At 49.1% G+C, this 14,614-nt stretch overlaps 2 protein-coding genes across 4 annotated transcripts in view; both read right to left on the bottom strand.

Moving 5' to 3' along the window:
* eftud2 (elongation factor Tu GTP binding domain containing 2) overlaps positions 1-7,199 on the bottom strand; it is a 28,369-nt gene extending 21,170 nt beyond the window's left edge. The window contains exons 1-2 of one of the 2 annotated variants that reach the window (XM_051936268.1): positions 7,088-7,199; positions 6,771-6,884 (exon numbers count right to left, since the gene is read on the bottom strand). In XM_051936268.1, the coding sequence (XP_051792228.1) occupies positions 6,771-6,872 (102 nt within the window). In that variant the 5' untranslated portion in view covers positions 6,873-6,884; positions 7,088-7,199. Of the gene's footprint in view, positions 1-6,770; positions 6,885-7,083 lie in introns of both variants that reach the window. The other variant, XM_051936269.1, reaches the window with a different exon arrangement.
* Positions 7,200-12,384: 5,185 nt separating this feature from the next.
* phospho1 (phosphoethanolamine/phosphocholine phosphatase 1) lies at positions 12,385-14,207 on the bottom strand. Of its 2 annotated transcripts, none has more exons than XM_028818938.2 (2): positions 14,093-14,207; positions 12,385-13,377 (listed from the first exon to the last, which is right to left on the bottom strand). In XM_028818938.2, the coding sequence occupies exons 1-2, from the start codon at positions 14,179-14,181 to the stop codon at positions 12,516-12,518; spliced, it is 951 nt and encodes a 316-aa protein (XP_028674771.1). In that variant the 5' UTR covers positions 14,182-14,207; the 3' UTR covers positions 12,385-12,515. The 2 variants fall into 2 exon arrangements, with proteins under 2 accessions (XP_028674771.1, XP_051774999.1); XM_051919039.1 differs by having other exon boundaries at positions 12,385-13,288; positions 14,093-14,181.
* Between the last annotated feature and the right edge of the window lie 407 nt (positions 14,208-14,614).

Genomic DNA, 14,614 nt, shown 5'->3' with positions numbered 1-14,614 from the left:
TAGCTTATTGTGTGGCGATTGAGTTTTTGGAGAAAGAAAAGTAAGGACAGGAATTGGAGGTTAGTACGTTTGAAAGAGACAGTAGTGCTGTGATAAATTATTTCATTGAAGGTTGCGCATGGCGCAGCAAGCCTCTTGCGTGAGACATGAACAAGCACTGCGCCACCGTGTTCCCATGTTTAATAACATGCTTTCATTCCTATCATCATGAAAAAGATATCACGTATACATCTCAGTATTTTAATTATTCAGAGAGCTGTAATATCAAGAATGTAATGGATTATGTGTCCTGTCAGAGAAAGAGAAAGCCCGTTTAAGAAGCAGGTAGTGATTCATACACACAGAGCACATAGAAGATCAAATACAGAACAAAGCATTTAACATGCCACTTTAGTTACAATGGGATTTGAGAAACTAGTAAATTAAACGATTTTAAGATGAAGTTTGTCTGTACCCTAATAAGCTTTCATATGACACTCAGACGGTGGGCTACGACTCGCTTTTTCATGGCGACTTTGATATGTGATTTCTTTTTTATTTCGGGCACTGTGCGACTTTGTGAAGTTGAGCCTTCGAGTTTCTCCGACACTCTGTCACTCGATCAACTTCCTTTTGTTGATTATACCACTGTTTAAACCAACAAATATTACGTTTTTCCTTTGCCTCCACTTGGTATTCGCTGAAATTCTTATATTTTCTCCCGTGCTTTTCCCATTGTCTTTTCACAGACGGCTATTTATATTGATTTGCATATTCAAAGAGGCGTAATTCTGGGAGGAGTTGGGGCGGGACAGAAGGCGCGTGCACGTGCGTTACTTTTCACGCAAATCGGGATTTATGTAGTAGAAGAACGTGAAAGTATGCGTGCGCACAGATTCCTGCATCTGGATTTTTCTGTGCGTACGCACAATCCCGCTTTTGTGCTTACGCCATGTTATAGTGTGAGTTCTACGCACGGCGTTATACATGAGGCCCCTGGTGAGGGAAAAAATACTTTTGAAGACCAAGAGTTCCAGAGGCAGCTCTTCCTGGTCCTCTGCCCCCCAGCCGAACAGGCAGGTAGGTAGGTGGATGCCAGCAAAGAAGGGCGAGGCACTTAGAAGCGATGTGGGCACATACCCCGACACATAAAGCTACAATGCTGCACGCTTACTTTGAACACTTCAAGCAGGACCACTGCGGTTCATCTCACCAGTGGGGTCTCAGCCAGACCACTGTGGACAGTTTTGGTGTCCATATTACCAAAAAGACAAAGCAGCACTTGAGTAAGAACAATGAGGTGGATTCAGGACCAAGGGGAGCAGCTAATCGGCAGGCGACATTAGTGAAGTCCTCACAGTTAAACAGTGCATCCCATCTGTTAAATCAACAAGAACACGGGGACTTGGACACAAACTCGTCAAGGGCACTTTCTACACAAGCGTTAAGAAAGATTTTCTTCACAAAAAGAGCCACAGATGCCTGAAATAAGTGACGGAGCAGACAGTGGGACTTTGGGGACCATCAAAACTCGACCTCATGCTCTTATTCAGGACCTAAGAGAACACGTCTGGCGAGCCGAGTGGCCTCAGATGTGACAATAAGAAGTATTGTGAAAAGCCCTGCAGTTTCCTGACGCGATTGACAATCCAAGTCTGATCGGTGCAATGACAGGACAACTCACACTGACTGATAGGCAGGTGGGCTGTTCCTTTGCCTTTAGAAATGGAAAAAAAGATAATTAGCAATGAAATCATTGTTGGGGGGCATCACATACACCCACCAAAGTGGTCGAGAGCCCACAGTCGTAGTTCACACTAAGCCACAGGTGTCAAACTCCGGTCCTGGTGGGCCGCAGTGCCTGCAGGTTTTCATTCTAACCATCTTCTTCATCAGTGACCCGTCATTGCTGCTCGTTATTTTCTTTTGCCGTAGTTTTAATTCACTTGACTCCGCCTCCCATAGTCGTCTCTTTTTAATTAGCAGCCAAACAATAATGAGACACAAAACAAGGCGCCACCTGACCAGCTCACCTGTGCCCATCACACAAAATCTGAATATAAAGAAAGGTGAGGGTCTCGGTCAGGCTGATCTCTCAGGCCGCCTAAACATTGTGACGGTGGTCTTAGAAAATCAACAGTTTTGGAAATGTCTGCCGTGTCTGAATGAGAGCAGCGACAAGCCGTGGAATTAAATAATTAACAGTGAGAATCGGCTTCTCATTAAGAACCTGCTTGGAGTTCGACGCTGCGGTTTAGCTGGTCACCTGTCGGCTCGTTTCACGTCTCATTTCTATTTAATGAAGAAACAAATCAACTCAGAGGACTGAATCCTTAAAAACAGGGCAATGAAAAAGGAAGGGAAAAGGAGTTAATGAGCAGTGAAACCTCATTAGGAAAAGGGTGAGCCACTGCGGCCCACCAGGACTGGCGATGGACACCCCTGCACTAAGCTCTGTCAACTGATGGAAACAGCGAAGAGTTTATTCGATTGGCATTTGGCACAAGGGGTTCTGTCAAGAACTACAGAGTGGACTTCTCACCTCCGAAAGCTTTGAAGCGACTGGTAAATGAATCGGGCATTTTAGTAATAGCTGCCAGAAAGAACTTGCCATCAGTGACGCTCCCAGGAGTTTCCAGATGGTTCTGAAATGAAACAGAGTTCCACTTTTCAAGTCTTCTGCAAACAAAAGTAGTTTTAATTGAAGAGGGTTACAAAGCCTTTGGATTTACCCGTCACTACTGGGCGCTCCATCTGTAGCGACAGATACCAATTTATGGAAGTCAATTTCCCTAACAGCTGAAAACTCCAAAATTGCTGCAGAGAGATATCTTCACCTCCAGTTTGTCCTTTACGTGGAATCAAAGGCAGTAAAATCTTCATTTGTGCGATTTCCTTCAAATCACAATACATGCCAAAGAAAATACAGACGCCAACGTGGTATCATTAATCTGTTCATCTGTCGCATTCTTACCCGTCTCAATGATTCTGTCGTGAACGGTGTCTTCTAGATAACGGAGTGGCTTCAATCTTCTAATAATATCTTCTTTATTTGTGAAGACGAGAGATGATTGGCCAAATTTAAAAAGCACTCTTTTACAAAATTCTCCATCTGTGAAAGGATTTGTATGCTTTGCAATCTAACGAGAAACTGCTAAACTCGCTGATTGTTTCATATTTTGTTTTAATTCTGTCACCGCCGTTTTTCTTCCTTCTCTGAATGTTTTCTTTTGTAAATGCGTCGCGCTTTGTGAAAAAGTGACTTTCGAGATTTGAGTTTTGTTATTGAATATTAGACATGTTAGGAGACCCGTAGAGCTCTGCGTCTCACTTTTAAATCACTCAAAGGTGACTGGCATCACAACACTGTTTAGTTCTGTAGTGGTGGTCTTCACCCTCACAAACCCCCCGCCCCCCCTTCTTGAGTAAAATTCGTTCAGCTCGGCCGTCGTCTGTGACGAGTGCAAAATGTACTCACCAGTCCGAACTCAGCCGGCTACAACTTGTGAATGGGAGAAAACAGAATCCTGGGAAGGCTTGGTGACGATTAACCACAAAAAGTACAGTCATCTGAAAAGGTTTGGGACCCCCTCTCAGCCTGCGTAATAATTGACTCGACTCTCAACACAAAGATAACGTTGGTATGTCTGTCATTTCCTAGGAGTACTGCGGTGTTTTCCAAACAAAGATTTTTAGTGCTGCAGTATTTAGTTGTATGAAATTAAATCAAATGTGAAAAACTGGCTGTGCGCAAATGTGGGTCCCCTTGTCATTGTGCTGATTTGAATGCCTGTCACTGCTCAATGCTGATTGGTTGGTTGGATGAGCTCGTTAAGCCTTCATAGACAGGTGTGTCCAATCAGGAGATATAAAGGGATTTAAGGCGGTCAATTACAAGTTGTGCTTCCTTCCCTTTGACTCTCCTCTGAAGAGTGACAGACAGCATGGGATCCTCAAAGCAACTCTCCAAAGAACTGAAAACAAAGATTGTTGAGTCTCCTGGTTTAGGGGAAGGCTACAAAAAGCCATCTCAGAGGTCTAAACTGTCAGTTTCAACTGTAAGGAATGGAATCAGGAAATGGAAGGCCACAGGCACAGTTGCTGTTAAACCAGCAGGTCTGGCAGGCCAAGAAAAATACAGGAGTGGCATATGAGCAGGATTGTGAGAATGGTGACAGACAACACACAGATCACCTCCAAAGACCTGCAAGAACATCTGGCTGGAGATGGTGTATCTGTACATCGTTCTACAATTCAAACATCTGTATGGCAGGGTGATGAGAAAGAAGCCCTTTCTGCACTCAAGCCACAAACAGAGTCGCTTGTTGTGTGCCAATGCTCACTTAGACAAGTCAGATTCATTTTAGAACAAAGTGCTTTGGACTGAGGAGACAAAACTGTTTGGTCAGAACAAAAAGATCTTTATGTGGCAGAACAACACCGCAGTCCAAGAAAATACCTGCTACCTACTGTCACATTTGGTGGAGGTCCCATAATGCTGTTGGGCTGTGTGGCTAGTTCAAGGACTGGGGCCCTTGTTAAAGTCGAGGGTCAGATGAATTCAACCCAATATCAACCAGTTCTTCAGGATAATGTTCAAGCATCAGTCACAAAGTTGAAGTTACGCAGAGATTGGATATTCCAATAAGACAATGAGCCAAAACACAGCTGGAAATCTACAAAGGCATTCATGCAGAGGGAGAAGTAGAATGTTCTGGAATGGCCGTCACAGTCGCCTGACTTGAATATCATCGACAATCTATGGGCTGATATAGCTGTCCATCAAATTGAACTGAACTGGAGAGATTTGGTATGAAGAATGGTCAACAATACCTCCATCCAGAATCAGACACTCGTGAAAGGCTATAGGAGAACAGCGTCTAGAGGCCAAAAGGAGGCTCAACTAAGCATTGATGTCATATCTCTGTTGTGGTGCCCACATTTATGCTCCTGTCTAATTTTGTTATGATGCATATTGCATATTTTCTGTTAATCCAATAAGCTTAATGTCACTGCTGAAATCCTACTGAATACCGTAAGGCATGTCAGATATTAAAAGGACGTTGCTACTTTGAAAGCTCAGCCAATGAGAAACAAAAAGACAAAGAATTAAGAGGGGTCCCTAACTTTTTCATATGACTGTATATGAAAAAATTAGAACTCCCAATAAATGTTGAAGCGTACGTCCAATGTCAGGTACTGAAGAAAACTCTGGAGAGCATATGATCTGACCCAAGACGTAATCTCGTCAAACAGAATGACTTTGAGGAAGACGCAGATGATGTAGTTAAGAGGTGAAACACAACAGAGACACGCGACAGACCACCTGATTCACAAATAGCTAAAGGAATATCTAAATATTAACCCAGAAATAAAACATTTATCTTTACAAAAGGATTATCAAATAATATGTTAAGACATGAAAATGTGAATGCGTCTGTCGTTCTGGGAAGAGCTGCAGGTTGCCGACCCCTGGTCTAAATTATGGTTTTTCCAACTTAAAATGATGGAAAATGAAGATTTCTCCAAATATGCAGCATACTGACAAGTGAAATCACGCATTCACTTCTTGTATGATTGACTACTGTAATGCACTGCTCCCCTTTCTTTATGCAGCATTCAGTTTGTTCAAACGCTACTACAAGAACCAGAAAGTACAAACTCAAAACCTCCTTTCCCATATAAAGCTTGATAAGGCCGAGGCCCTGCTTACATATCTGAACTCATCACTCCTTACAAACCAGAGCGCACATTAAGACCTCAACACGCCGGCCTTCTCCAGATTAACAAAATAACAAGGGCAGGTCATGCTTTTAGTTACGGGGCCCTTAACTTTCAATGTTTGGATCACAGATGAGCCTTCGGTGTGACGATTTCAGTTTGGCACACTCTGATTAGCCGGGTGTACTGCATCTCTCTTTGTTAGACATCTGTATAAAAATACAAGCCAAGCCTCCACTATTCTGTTTTTTCACTTATTGTTAATTCAATGTGGCACTTATGGCCACTGCTCTACTGCCCGTGGAAAACGAATCTCAGACACTGGGAGTGCTGGAGTCATTGTACTGAACGGCTAGCACAGTCTCCACCACAGAATGCCCAGTAGACGATGGGTAGCCAGCTAGTTGGCCAAGGTCTCCAGGACTCTTACTATGCCTGACTTTGTCTCTCTCTGTCTTACAGTGGGCTGTGGACCATCAGGGGTCCATCTTCTCTGTTCGTGCTGCTGGCTGAGCTTTTCAGCTGCCAAATGGTCAGAGTTTAACAATTCATTAATAAACTGACAGCGCAGGTTTTGGTCCCCCTCACAGTCCAAAGACACGCAGGTTATGTGGGTTGACGATGCTAAACTGGCCTCTGGTGTGTGTTTACCCTGCGATGGCCCGGCGTCCTGACCAGGTATTGTTCCTGCCTTGCCCGATGCTTACGGAGGTGGGCACAAGCTACCCAGCAACCCTGTTTAGGATAAAGCAGGTTAGGACAATCGATGGCTATTAATGTTTTCCGTCTCTTTGTAAGTTTCAAGCCACTTTGTTTTCCTGTGCATTTAAACAAGTCGGGGTCTTTATGTGGACTCGTCGTAATTTATAAAACTTACTGGACCTGCGAACTTGACACAGCGCGGTGTTCGCACTCAGAGAAGGGCGCTATACACAAATAAACTGAATTTGAGTCTCGTCTCCCGAAATCGCTTTTCCTGGCGACGGTGGCGGTATTTCAGGTACATTAGAACTGAATTTATAATAATGTCCAACACGAGCACCTTAAAGGCGTCCAGCGGACACACATACCTCATCCGCGTCGCGGTCCTCCCGATCCAGGTCGTCATCCTCGTCCGAGTCGAGCTCCGGCCCGATGTAGTTGCCAAACTCGTCGTATAATTCCGTTTCCATGATGAGAAAGGTCTAAAATTGGAGAAGACAAAAGCTCACTTAGCACCGTTTGGAATTCACGGTTCCGTTTAATCGGGGGTAGGGGGTGCAGCCAAACGACCAAGCTTATGAGCCAAATGAAATCCGCACGTTCGAGCAGCGAGCCGCACCACGTCACCATTAAGGACTCATTTCTGAGCATTGATGCCAACCAACGAACGGTCGCACTCACTCACCTACTTCGCACACCGCCCGGTAAGCTCAACTCCTCGGGCTCTGCGCCGCGCCGACAACCACTGAGGACCCCACGAGCTCGAACGCGGCCTGAACGCTGAGGGCTGCCCGATTTCCGCCTGCCTACAAATACGCGACCTGACACAAACAAAAGTAAGACTACTGAAAGCAGTCCCGGCGAAGATGTTTTAAAGTTAGTTAATGTAATTTTAATTGGGTGAAATCTTTTACAACCAGTGGAAATTAAAAAAAAAGTTTTAGGCCCCATCTGGCTTACAATTGGATGTCTAAAGGTCCTCACAAGGAAGGACCCCCCCGTCACGTGACCGTGTGTTTGGAGGCGGGTAAAGCGGCTTGTCGGGTGAAGGAGGTGAACGGCGCTCAGACTGGTGAAGCTTTTTTTCCCCAGCAATATTTTTTATTAACTGCTTTGCATGTTCCAGGAATTTTAAACGCAGATATTCTTACATTGTTTATATACAAAATAAAGAAAAGGATAAGGAAGGAATCAGTACCACAATATTTAAATTAAATGGAACTGAAAAACCTTAACGGAGCAATCGCCTTATTTAGCTATTTGTTTTGTCGAGATCGCGAAAGTCTAAATTGTATAAATCAATAAATACAAATGATGGGTTCCTTCTGGGCAGCCTCATTTTGTTTATGTGTGTAAAATGCAGCGAGTGTACTAATTAAATGAATTAGATCAATAATAATCATCCGAGCTACTGGACTTTATCAAAACGTATGAAGATGTTGCGACTTTTCAGAGGCTTCTCTAACGATTCTGATCTTCAAGTCCAAGAAAAGATCAACCAAAGAGAGCTGACAAATACGCCATAAAAATACAAAAATAATAAGTAAATAAATCAAATTAGCGGGGCGCAATGCTGCCAAGAGCCGCCGTGTGAGCGCCTGATTGACGGAGGACTTGGGGCCACCGGGGCTTTAGGCAGAGAGACTTTGTGTGTCACCGAGGGGACATTAAAACTTTACAGAAGTTCAAGAAAAAAAATAAGACATAACAATCAAACAGCAGCCCCCCGAACACACATGAGAACTCCCAGCTTAAATACGAGAGTCGCTGCGGCCCATCACCAGCCTGTAGTGACGGTAAGACCCCCAGGCTCCGAGAGCCAAGGCCTGCGTGAAAACTCCAATGGCGGCAGCCCACCCCGTCCTAGTTGGACTGGTGACATTAGTGTAGCTGACCTAAGACCCCCATTCTATGTTTGAATGTCACTCGGAGGTCACAAACGGCCAGTCACGACACTCAAAGACCCCGTGGCTGCTCAGCTGTCTGTTCTTATGTTTCAGATTAGGAGAAGACCACCAGAGATCCGTCAGGATTCACCTCAGAGACGGCCCACCCAGACAGACGGTGGTCTTCATCATCTGCTGCCATAACTCGGGGTGCGGCCCTTCACTTCACGAGGGAGTGAGCAGTCAGTCAGCGCGGTGGCATCACATATATGAACGTGTGCTGAAGTCGAAGTGTTCTCGGGTGTAGCAGGAATGTGTCATTCGTCACCCTCTGACGGAGGGCCGTAGGGGGCTAGTGGAGGATCACACATCAGAAAGCACCTCAGATTCATCATCGGTGACCTTCAAATACCCTGAAATGACAGGCCACATGTGTGACTTTGAAATTTGTCATTTGGAACCTTCTGGCGGTGACCCTTAGAGGACTCGGACCACCGGTAAGGAATCAAATATCCAAATCACATTCACGATCAGCAACCTTCCAAATGCAGACAACGACCCTCCGCATTTCCTCGACTCCCGACCTTTATTTGGTGCAAAGCGCCGTAGCTTTGACCCCTCGTGTCCCCTTGGGGGGTCGGCTGGTGCACAACATCAAGACCTTCTGGTCGTTTTCGCAGAGGACACCTACTGGTTTACTGTAACAAAGTGTGGTCCAATGCTGGCCTAAAAGTGAGAGTTTTGGGGGTCTAGTGGGCCAAACGTAGGAGGGAACCCTAAAAGGGTGGGTGACTTGTGTGACTAAACAGGTGACGAGCCCGACGCTGCGTCATACGTGGGGTTGTGTCACACCGGTGAGTCAGGAGGCACTGGACATACATAACAGGTGGGATTTCAGGCGTCTGGAGGTCTCCAAACGAGCACATCGGTGGAGCAGGTGGTCTCCAGGGGGCTTGAGCCAAATCCACAGGAAAGGCCTCCACGCTAGCAGGGGGGCAGCAGCCCAGTGTCCACACTGGTGTCCCCGGCAGAGACCCACTTAGTCCGGCCACGTCCCACATCTCACCTGCTGGCTTCAGGGGGAGCAGCCCCCAAAAAGGGAGACTGGCCTCACCAGTATAAGTGAGAACATACTGGAACAGAGGGAGAGGCGAACCGTAAACCTCTGGCTGTACAGTACCAGCCAGACAGAGATTTAATATCTCAAGAAGCTCTGAAATGCAGCGGTGGTCCGAGGAGCCCAGAAGACACCAGTGGAGACCCCCAAAGGGCAACCCGCCGAGCGAGCAAAGAAAACAAATGACAAGCAAAAAAGTCGAAATCCTGGCCTCGATAAACAAAGCGAATGAACGCGCAGCACAAGCGAGAACTCGGGAGAGCAAATGATGCAACGATGAAGGCTGGGCGGGGCCTTAATATTCAAATAGGCAGCTGGCCCCGCCCACTAGTCACCCGTGAGCGCACCCGTGGAAATCTAACTGCGCCACACGGGGCCTAAAGAGACCCAAACACCCGGAGCGGTGGGCACAACAAATCATAAAATCAAAGCCTCCCCTCGGTCACTCTGACCACCGGGCCGGGAAGACGTTTGTATGAATCGGGGGGTCTGACGCCACCACGGGTGTGACACAAATCTTGGGCTGAATGGCACGGGAGAAGGCACAGTGGTCACATGTGTCATGCCAGCCTGGCTTCTCTGCACAGATGGGGACTTTGGGCACAGCCATGTCTGAGTGGGTCGTGATGGGTGTCTGGTAATGAAAGATCCGACATTACTGGAGAGGAGGCACCCAGCAGGATGCCAGTGGGTAAGCGAAGGTGGAGGGCAGCCTGGTATGCCCGCACTCATTTTAGGGCACAAACACAACTCTGGAGGGGATGGCTCAGGCCTGGCATGCAAGTCTAAAGCCAGGTTTGAGGAGAGCACAGGTGATGCCACAAAGAGTGCCTGGCAGAAGAGAGGAGGTGGTTTGGGCAAATAATGGGCAGCACCAGAGTGAGCAGCCAGGGGAAGAAGGAGTGTGCCAGTTTTCAATGAAGACAAGGCTGGGCGCTTCAGTGTAGTTGCTGGTGGTCCTGCACCTTAATGTCAGGTCTGAGCCCCCTAAAGCCCACCCAATGAAGCTTAACACGGAGGCCCAACTGAGGAGAGCCATTGGCCATCTTCTAGCAGGGCTAGTGTTTGTGCCCGCTTCAAGACCAAACCAACACGGGTGCCACTCCTGTGAGGCCAACAGTGGCAGTGGCATCCAGGGACGGCGTCGAGGTGGCCTTTGTGTTCACCTGTCACGTCTGACGGAGCTCGTCTTATGGGCACTGCGTGCGTGACGCCCTCGCCAGCTTTGGGATTTCATTCTCTTTAATGAGATGACCGTGTTAGGACACCTGCCATTAAATCAACCAAAGCCCCCCAAAGCCATTGAGGTGCAAGCTGAGGTGACATTCCTGGGGCTGAGATTAGACCAAAGGGGGCCATCAGCGGGCATTTTAAATGGCACTGGAGGAGCTCCACCCCCACACCGAGAGCATTGCAGACATCCAAGGTCAGATTGTAAATTTGGTGCCACCTCACCCGACGACCTTGGCAGCCTTGCCCCCCCCCCCCCACTCCTCGGTCGGACTGGGCTAATCAGATGTCCTGGACCTTGAAACGAGGACACTTTGGACTGCTCGGCGTTCAGAAGGAGATTTGTGTGTCAGTGCAGCTCTGCGGTGACGCCAAGCACATGAACTCGGCAAAGGGATTTGCTATTGATTGATTGATTGATTGATTGATTGGCTCACTGACTGAAGGAATGATCAATTGATTGACTGATTGATTTTAACCTTTGATTGATTGATGGATTTCTGTATTGTAGCTATGCCAAATCCAAGTTGCAGTTGGCACTTCTCACCACAAGAGGGCAATAGAGGCTTTGTTGTGCCCGATCGCTGCGTTTTTTTACCTTCTCTTTATTTTTCAATGGTGATTTTAATCCCTCATAATTTTTTAATTTTGATTTTATTTTTTATTCTACGAAGAATTTACAAATATGCACCATAAACACACGGCTGGCATTTTTTTATTTCCCACAACGAGCGCCTTCGTCTTTTCCCTTTGCCTTTGTGGCCTGTCGTAACCTTCCCAAACTGTCCGCTAGAGGGCAATGCGGAGCCTTCGCCAAATTCAAATGCCTGTAACTTTATTGATGCGGCGAAGGCTCCAGTGTGTCCGCCGGCTGTTGCATCAGCGTCTCCATCCTCTGACTGGACTGTCCAGCATGGCGGAGAGGTGGGGGGTTATTGGTTTGAGAGACGTGCCCTTTGGCCAGAAGTTATTATCATCACCTTTTAGTGTTCATTTTATATAGCGTCTTTCACGCTCAAAGACAGAAATCGAGCATTGCTTGTTTTATTTGCCATCTTTTTATAGCGCCTTTCATACTGAGCACCCTCACAGACACAATTAACAATCGAAGAGCCTTTATTGAAGATATTGCCTCCCACAGGCAGCACAATCACCACCCATATTGCATGTCAGTCAGTCTTTGTGTTTTTATAGCGTCTTTCAGCGTTAGCACCATCAGAGACACAGTAACAGATCAGTTTGTATTGCATATAGCGCCTTTCTCCGAGAGCGCCATCATCAGCCCATGCACACTCTATATAGTGCCTTTCATAGTCATCCCTGACAAATATCCTAAATGGGGGGTCACCTTCAGCCTGTAGTGTTTATAGCGCCTTTCACTGCGAGTCTCTTGGTTGGGGTGGGCAGGACACGGGTTCAAATCCCACCTCTTTGAGTTAATTCCAAGCCCTCAGAGACAGCACAGAGCTGAAAGGTGCTAAATAAGGCCAGGGTCCTCTTTTCCTTTCAGGTGTCCCCCACCTGGGATGAGATCCCCCATAATGCCCAGAAGGTCACCCCCATACAGGTAGATCATGAAAGGCACTATATGAACTCATCACATGTCTAAAACCAACCTTCTTATTGGAAGTCATGAGAGTCTGAAGAAGAGGAAGCCCCCTGGAGAAGCCATGAGAGGGGAGCACAGCAAGGGACACCCCATTGACCAGCGCCCCCTGCGGGACGGACTCCTTTGACCTGGCAGGCTTGCGCCACAAGTGGGTCATTCAAGGAACATGGGGGGGGGGGGGGGGGGGGGGGGGCTTGAACCTGAGGAAAGGTGAACAGTTTGAGGGGCGGGGCCTATTGGAGGGCGGACTTTAGGTGGAGTAGGGGAGGAGCTACCTGTCCAGGAACGTCTTCAGGTAGGTGGCGATCACCTCGCCACTCTGCCAGGGCACCACGGTGGCCTTGAAGCTGCCCGGCTGGCTCTGCTGCATCTCCTTGATCAGCTTGTGCATCGGGTAGTCATGGCGGGGGAAGACGGTGTCGGCGGGCCCAAAAATGACAGACGGGCAGAAATCGTTGGCACCATCACCCACGTAGAAAAGCTTGTCAAAGGGCCGGCCGGCACGCTCCTCCTGGCGCTGCCTCAGGTACTCGCTGACGATCTTCTGCTTGCACATGTTGGCCGGGCACCTCTGGCACGCGTGTGTGTGGTACGGCTTGAGGACCAGGTACCCGCGTGCGTCGAAGCTGGCCGGATTGGTCAGGATGCAGCGGAAGAGCTGACGAAGGCCGGCCGCCTGCAGCCAGGTCTCGATGACATACATGTTGGAGTCAGAGATGAGGACCACCTCAAAGAGGTCGTGGTGGGCCCTGAGGAGGCTGAAGATGCTGGGCACCCCCGGGGAGACGGGGATCTTCTCGATGATGGTCCGCAAGCCCTCCTCACGGACCCCCTGGTCACCCATGTAGCTCAGCACGCGCCCCATGTACTCGTTGTAGTGGCCCTCCCGGTAGGTGTCACGCAGCCAGGCGGGCAGCTTCTGGCCAGGCGCTGCCCGCACCACCGAGTTGTCGCTGTTCTCGTTTATGATGGTCTCATCAAAGTCGAAGAAGATGAGGAACTTCTTGTGGTTGGCCGCCATGTCTCCCCCATGCTCCTCTTCTCCTGGAGGAGGACGAGGGACAAAACAGCATTTAAATAGGACGTCCCTCATGGTCACCTCGTGGGTCACTGCCGTCACCCGCTGGACCTGTCTGCTGGACAAAAGGAGCCAGAAAAAGGCGAGAGACACAAAGGCCGAAAGACAGAGGGACAAAGAGAACGAGAGAGAGTTAGTAAGCCACCAGCCAATATAGCGCCTTGCGCCTCCCGCTCCCCTGCCATCACACGGCCTGGCAACTCGACAGCCACAGCAGCAGCAGCATGAAGTCTGTGCCCACCGCCTCTCATTCCTGCGTCACCTGGCAACTCAGGACTGCTGCGTGGCGCGTAATTACAAGATGTCATCGACAGTGTCACCGCCGCGGCAGCGGCCTGCTTGTGCAATGCAAGGACAATCGGCAACCCACACCGAGCTGGGAGGGGGGGGGGGTATGGGGGTCAAGGGGTCAGCCGTCCTGGAAGCCACCACTTGTTATTCCAAGTCAATGCCGTGGCTTGGGCAGAGGCTGGCTGGCACAGAATCCCCCCTCACAGGTCTGTCCCCTGAAGGAGACTGGGCAGCCAGTCTGGGGTGACCACCGGCCAGTCTGGCATTGCTGCCCCCCACCACATATAAGACAGCTCAGCGGTACATGAGGTGACCCCTGAAGTCCCACGGCCCGGCACACGCCAAGCGGCATCGTGCCCACGGGACACTGGGCATTGCCATCCAGCGAGACGAGCGCTCGCTCACGGGGACCCCCCGCATTGCGCTTGGCGCTCCGCACACGTGCCCTACGGGGACGCACCCGATCGCCCCGCACTCACCTCGCGATTTGCACCCCGACCCGTGCGGCCCTCCGTCCGGCTGCCTGCTGCTCTGTCCGCGGAGTGCCCGGCGAAGCCTTAGTGGCCATTTAAAGAGGCCGCGTGGAGCCCCGCCCACCCGGCGCTGAGCCCGCCTCTCTGCGGCTCGCCTGTTAAAGGAGCCCCGCGCGCGTGAGCCGGCAGAGGATTAGGGGAGGAGTTTAGTGGTGAGGACCACCGAGCGACAGACCCCAAGGAGGGGGACCGGCGGCCGTGACATCGGAAAATAAAAAGATAAACTCGATATAAAAAAATAGAAAGAGGGAAAGTCACCGACGGGCGCGTGTGTGTCTGTCATTCAGTGTGCGCGTGTGTGTGCGCGTGTGTGTCACTCAGTGTGTGTGTGTGCGCGTGTGTGTCTGTCACTCAGTGTGTGTGCGCGCGTGTGTGTCACTCAGTGTGTGTGTGTGTGTCACTCAGTGTGTGTGTGTGTGTGTCACTCAGTGTGTGTGTGCGCGTGTGTGTGTGTCACTCAGTGTGTGT

Source organism: Erpetoichthys calabaricus, chromosome 14, assembly GCF_900747795.2.
Source record: "Erpetoichthys calabaricus chromosome 14, fErpCal1.3, whole genome shotgun sequence".
Classification (NCBI taxonomy): domain Eukaryota; kingdom Metazoa; phylum Chordata; class Cladistia; order Polypteriformes; family Polypteridae; genus Erpetoichthys; species Erpetoichthys calabaricus.
Note: the sequence above shows the minus strand (reverse complement) of the source record. Positions and strands in the feature narration are given on the sequence as shown.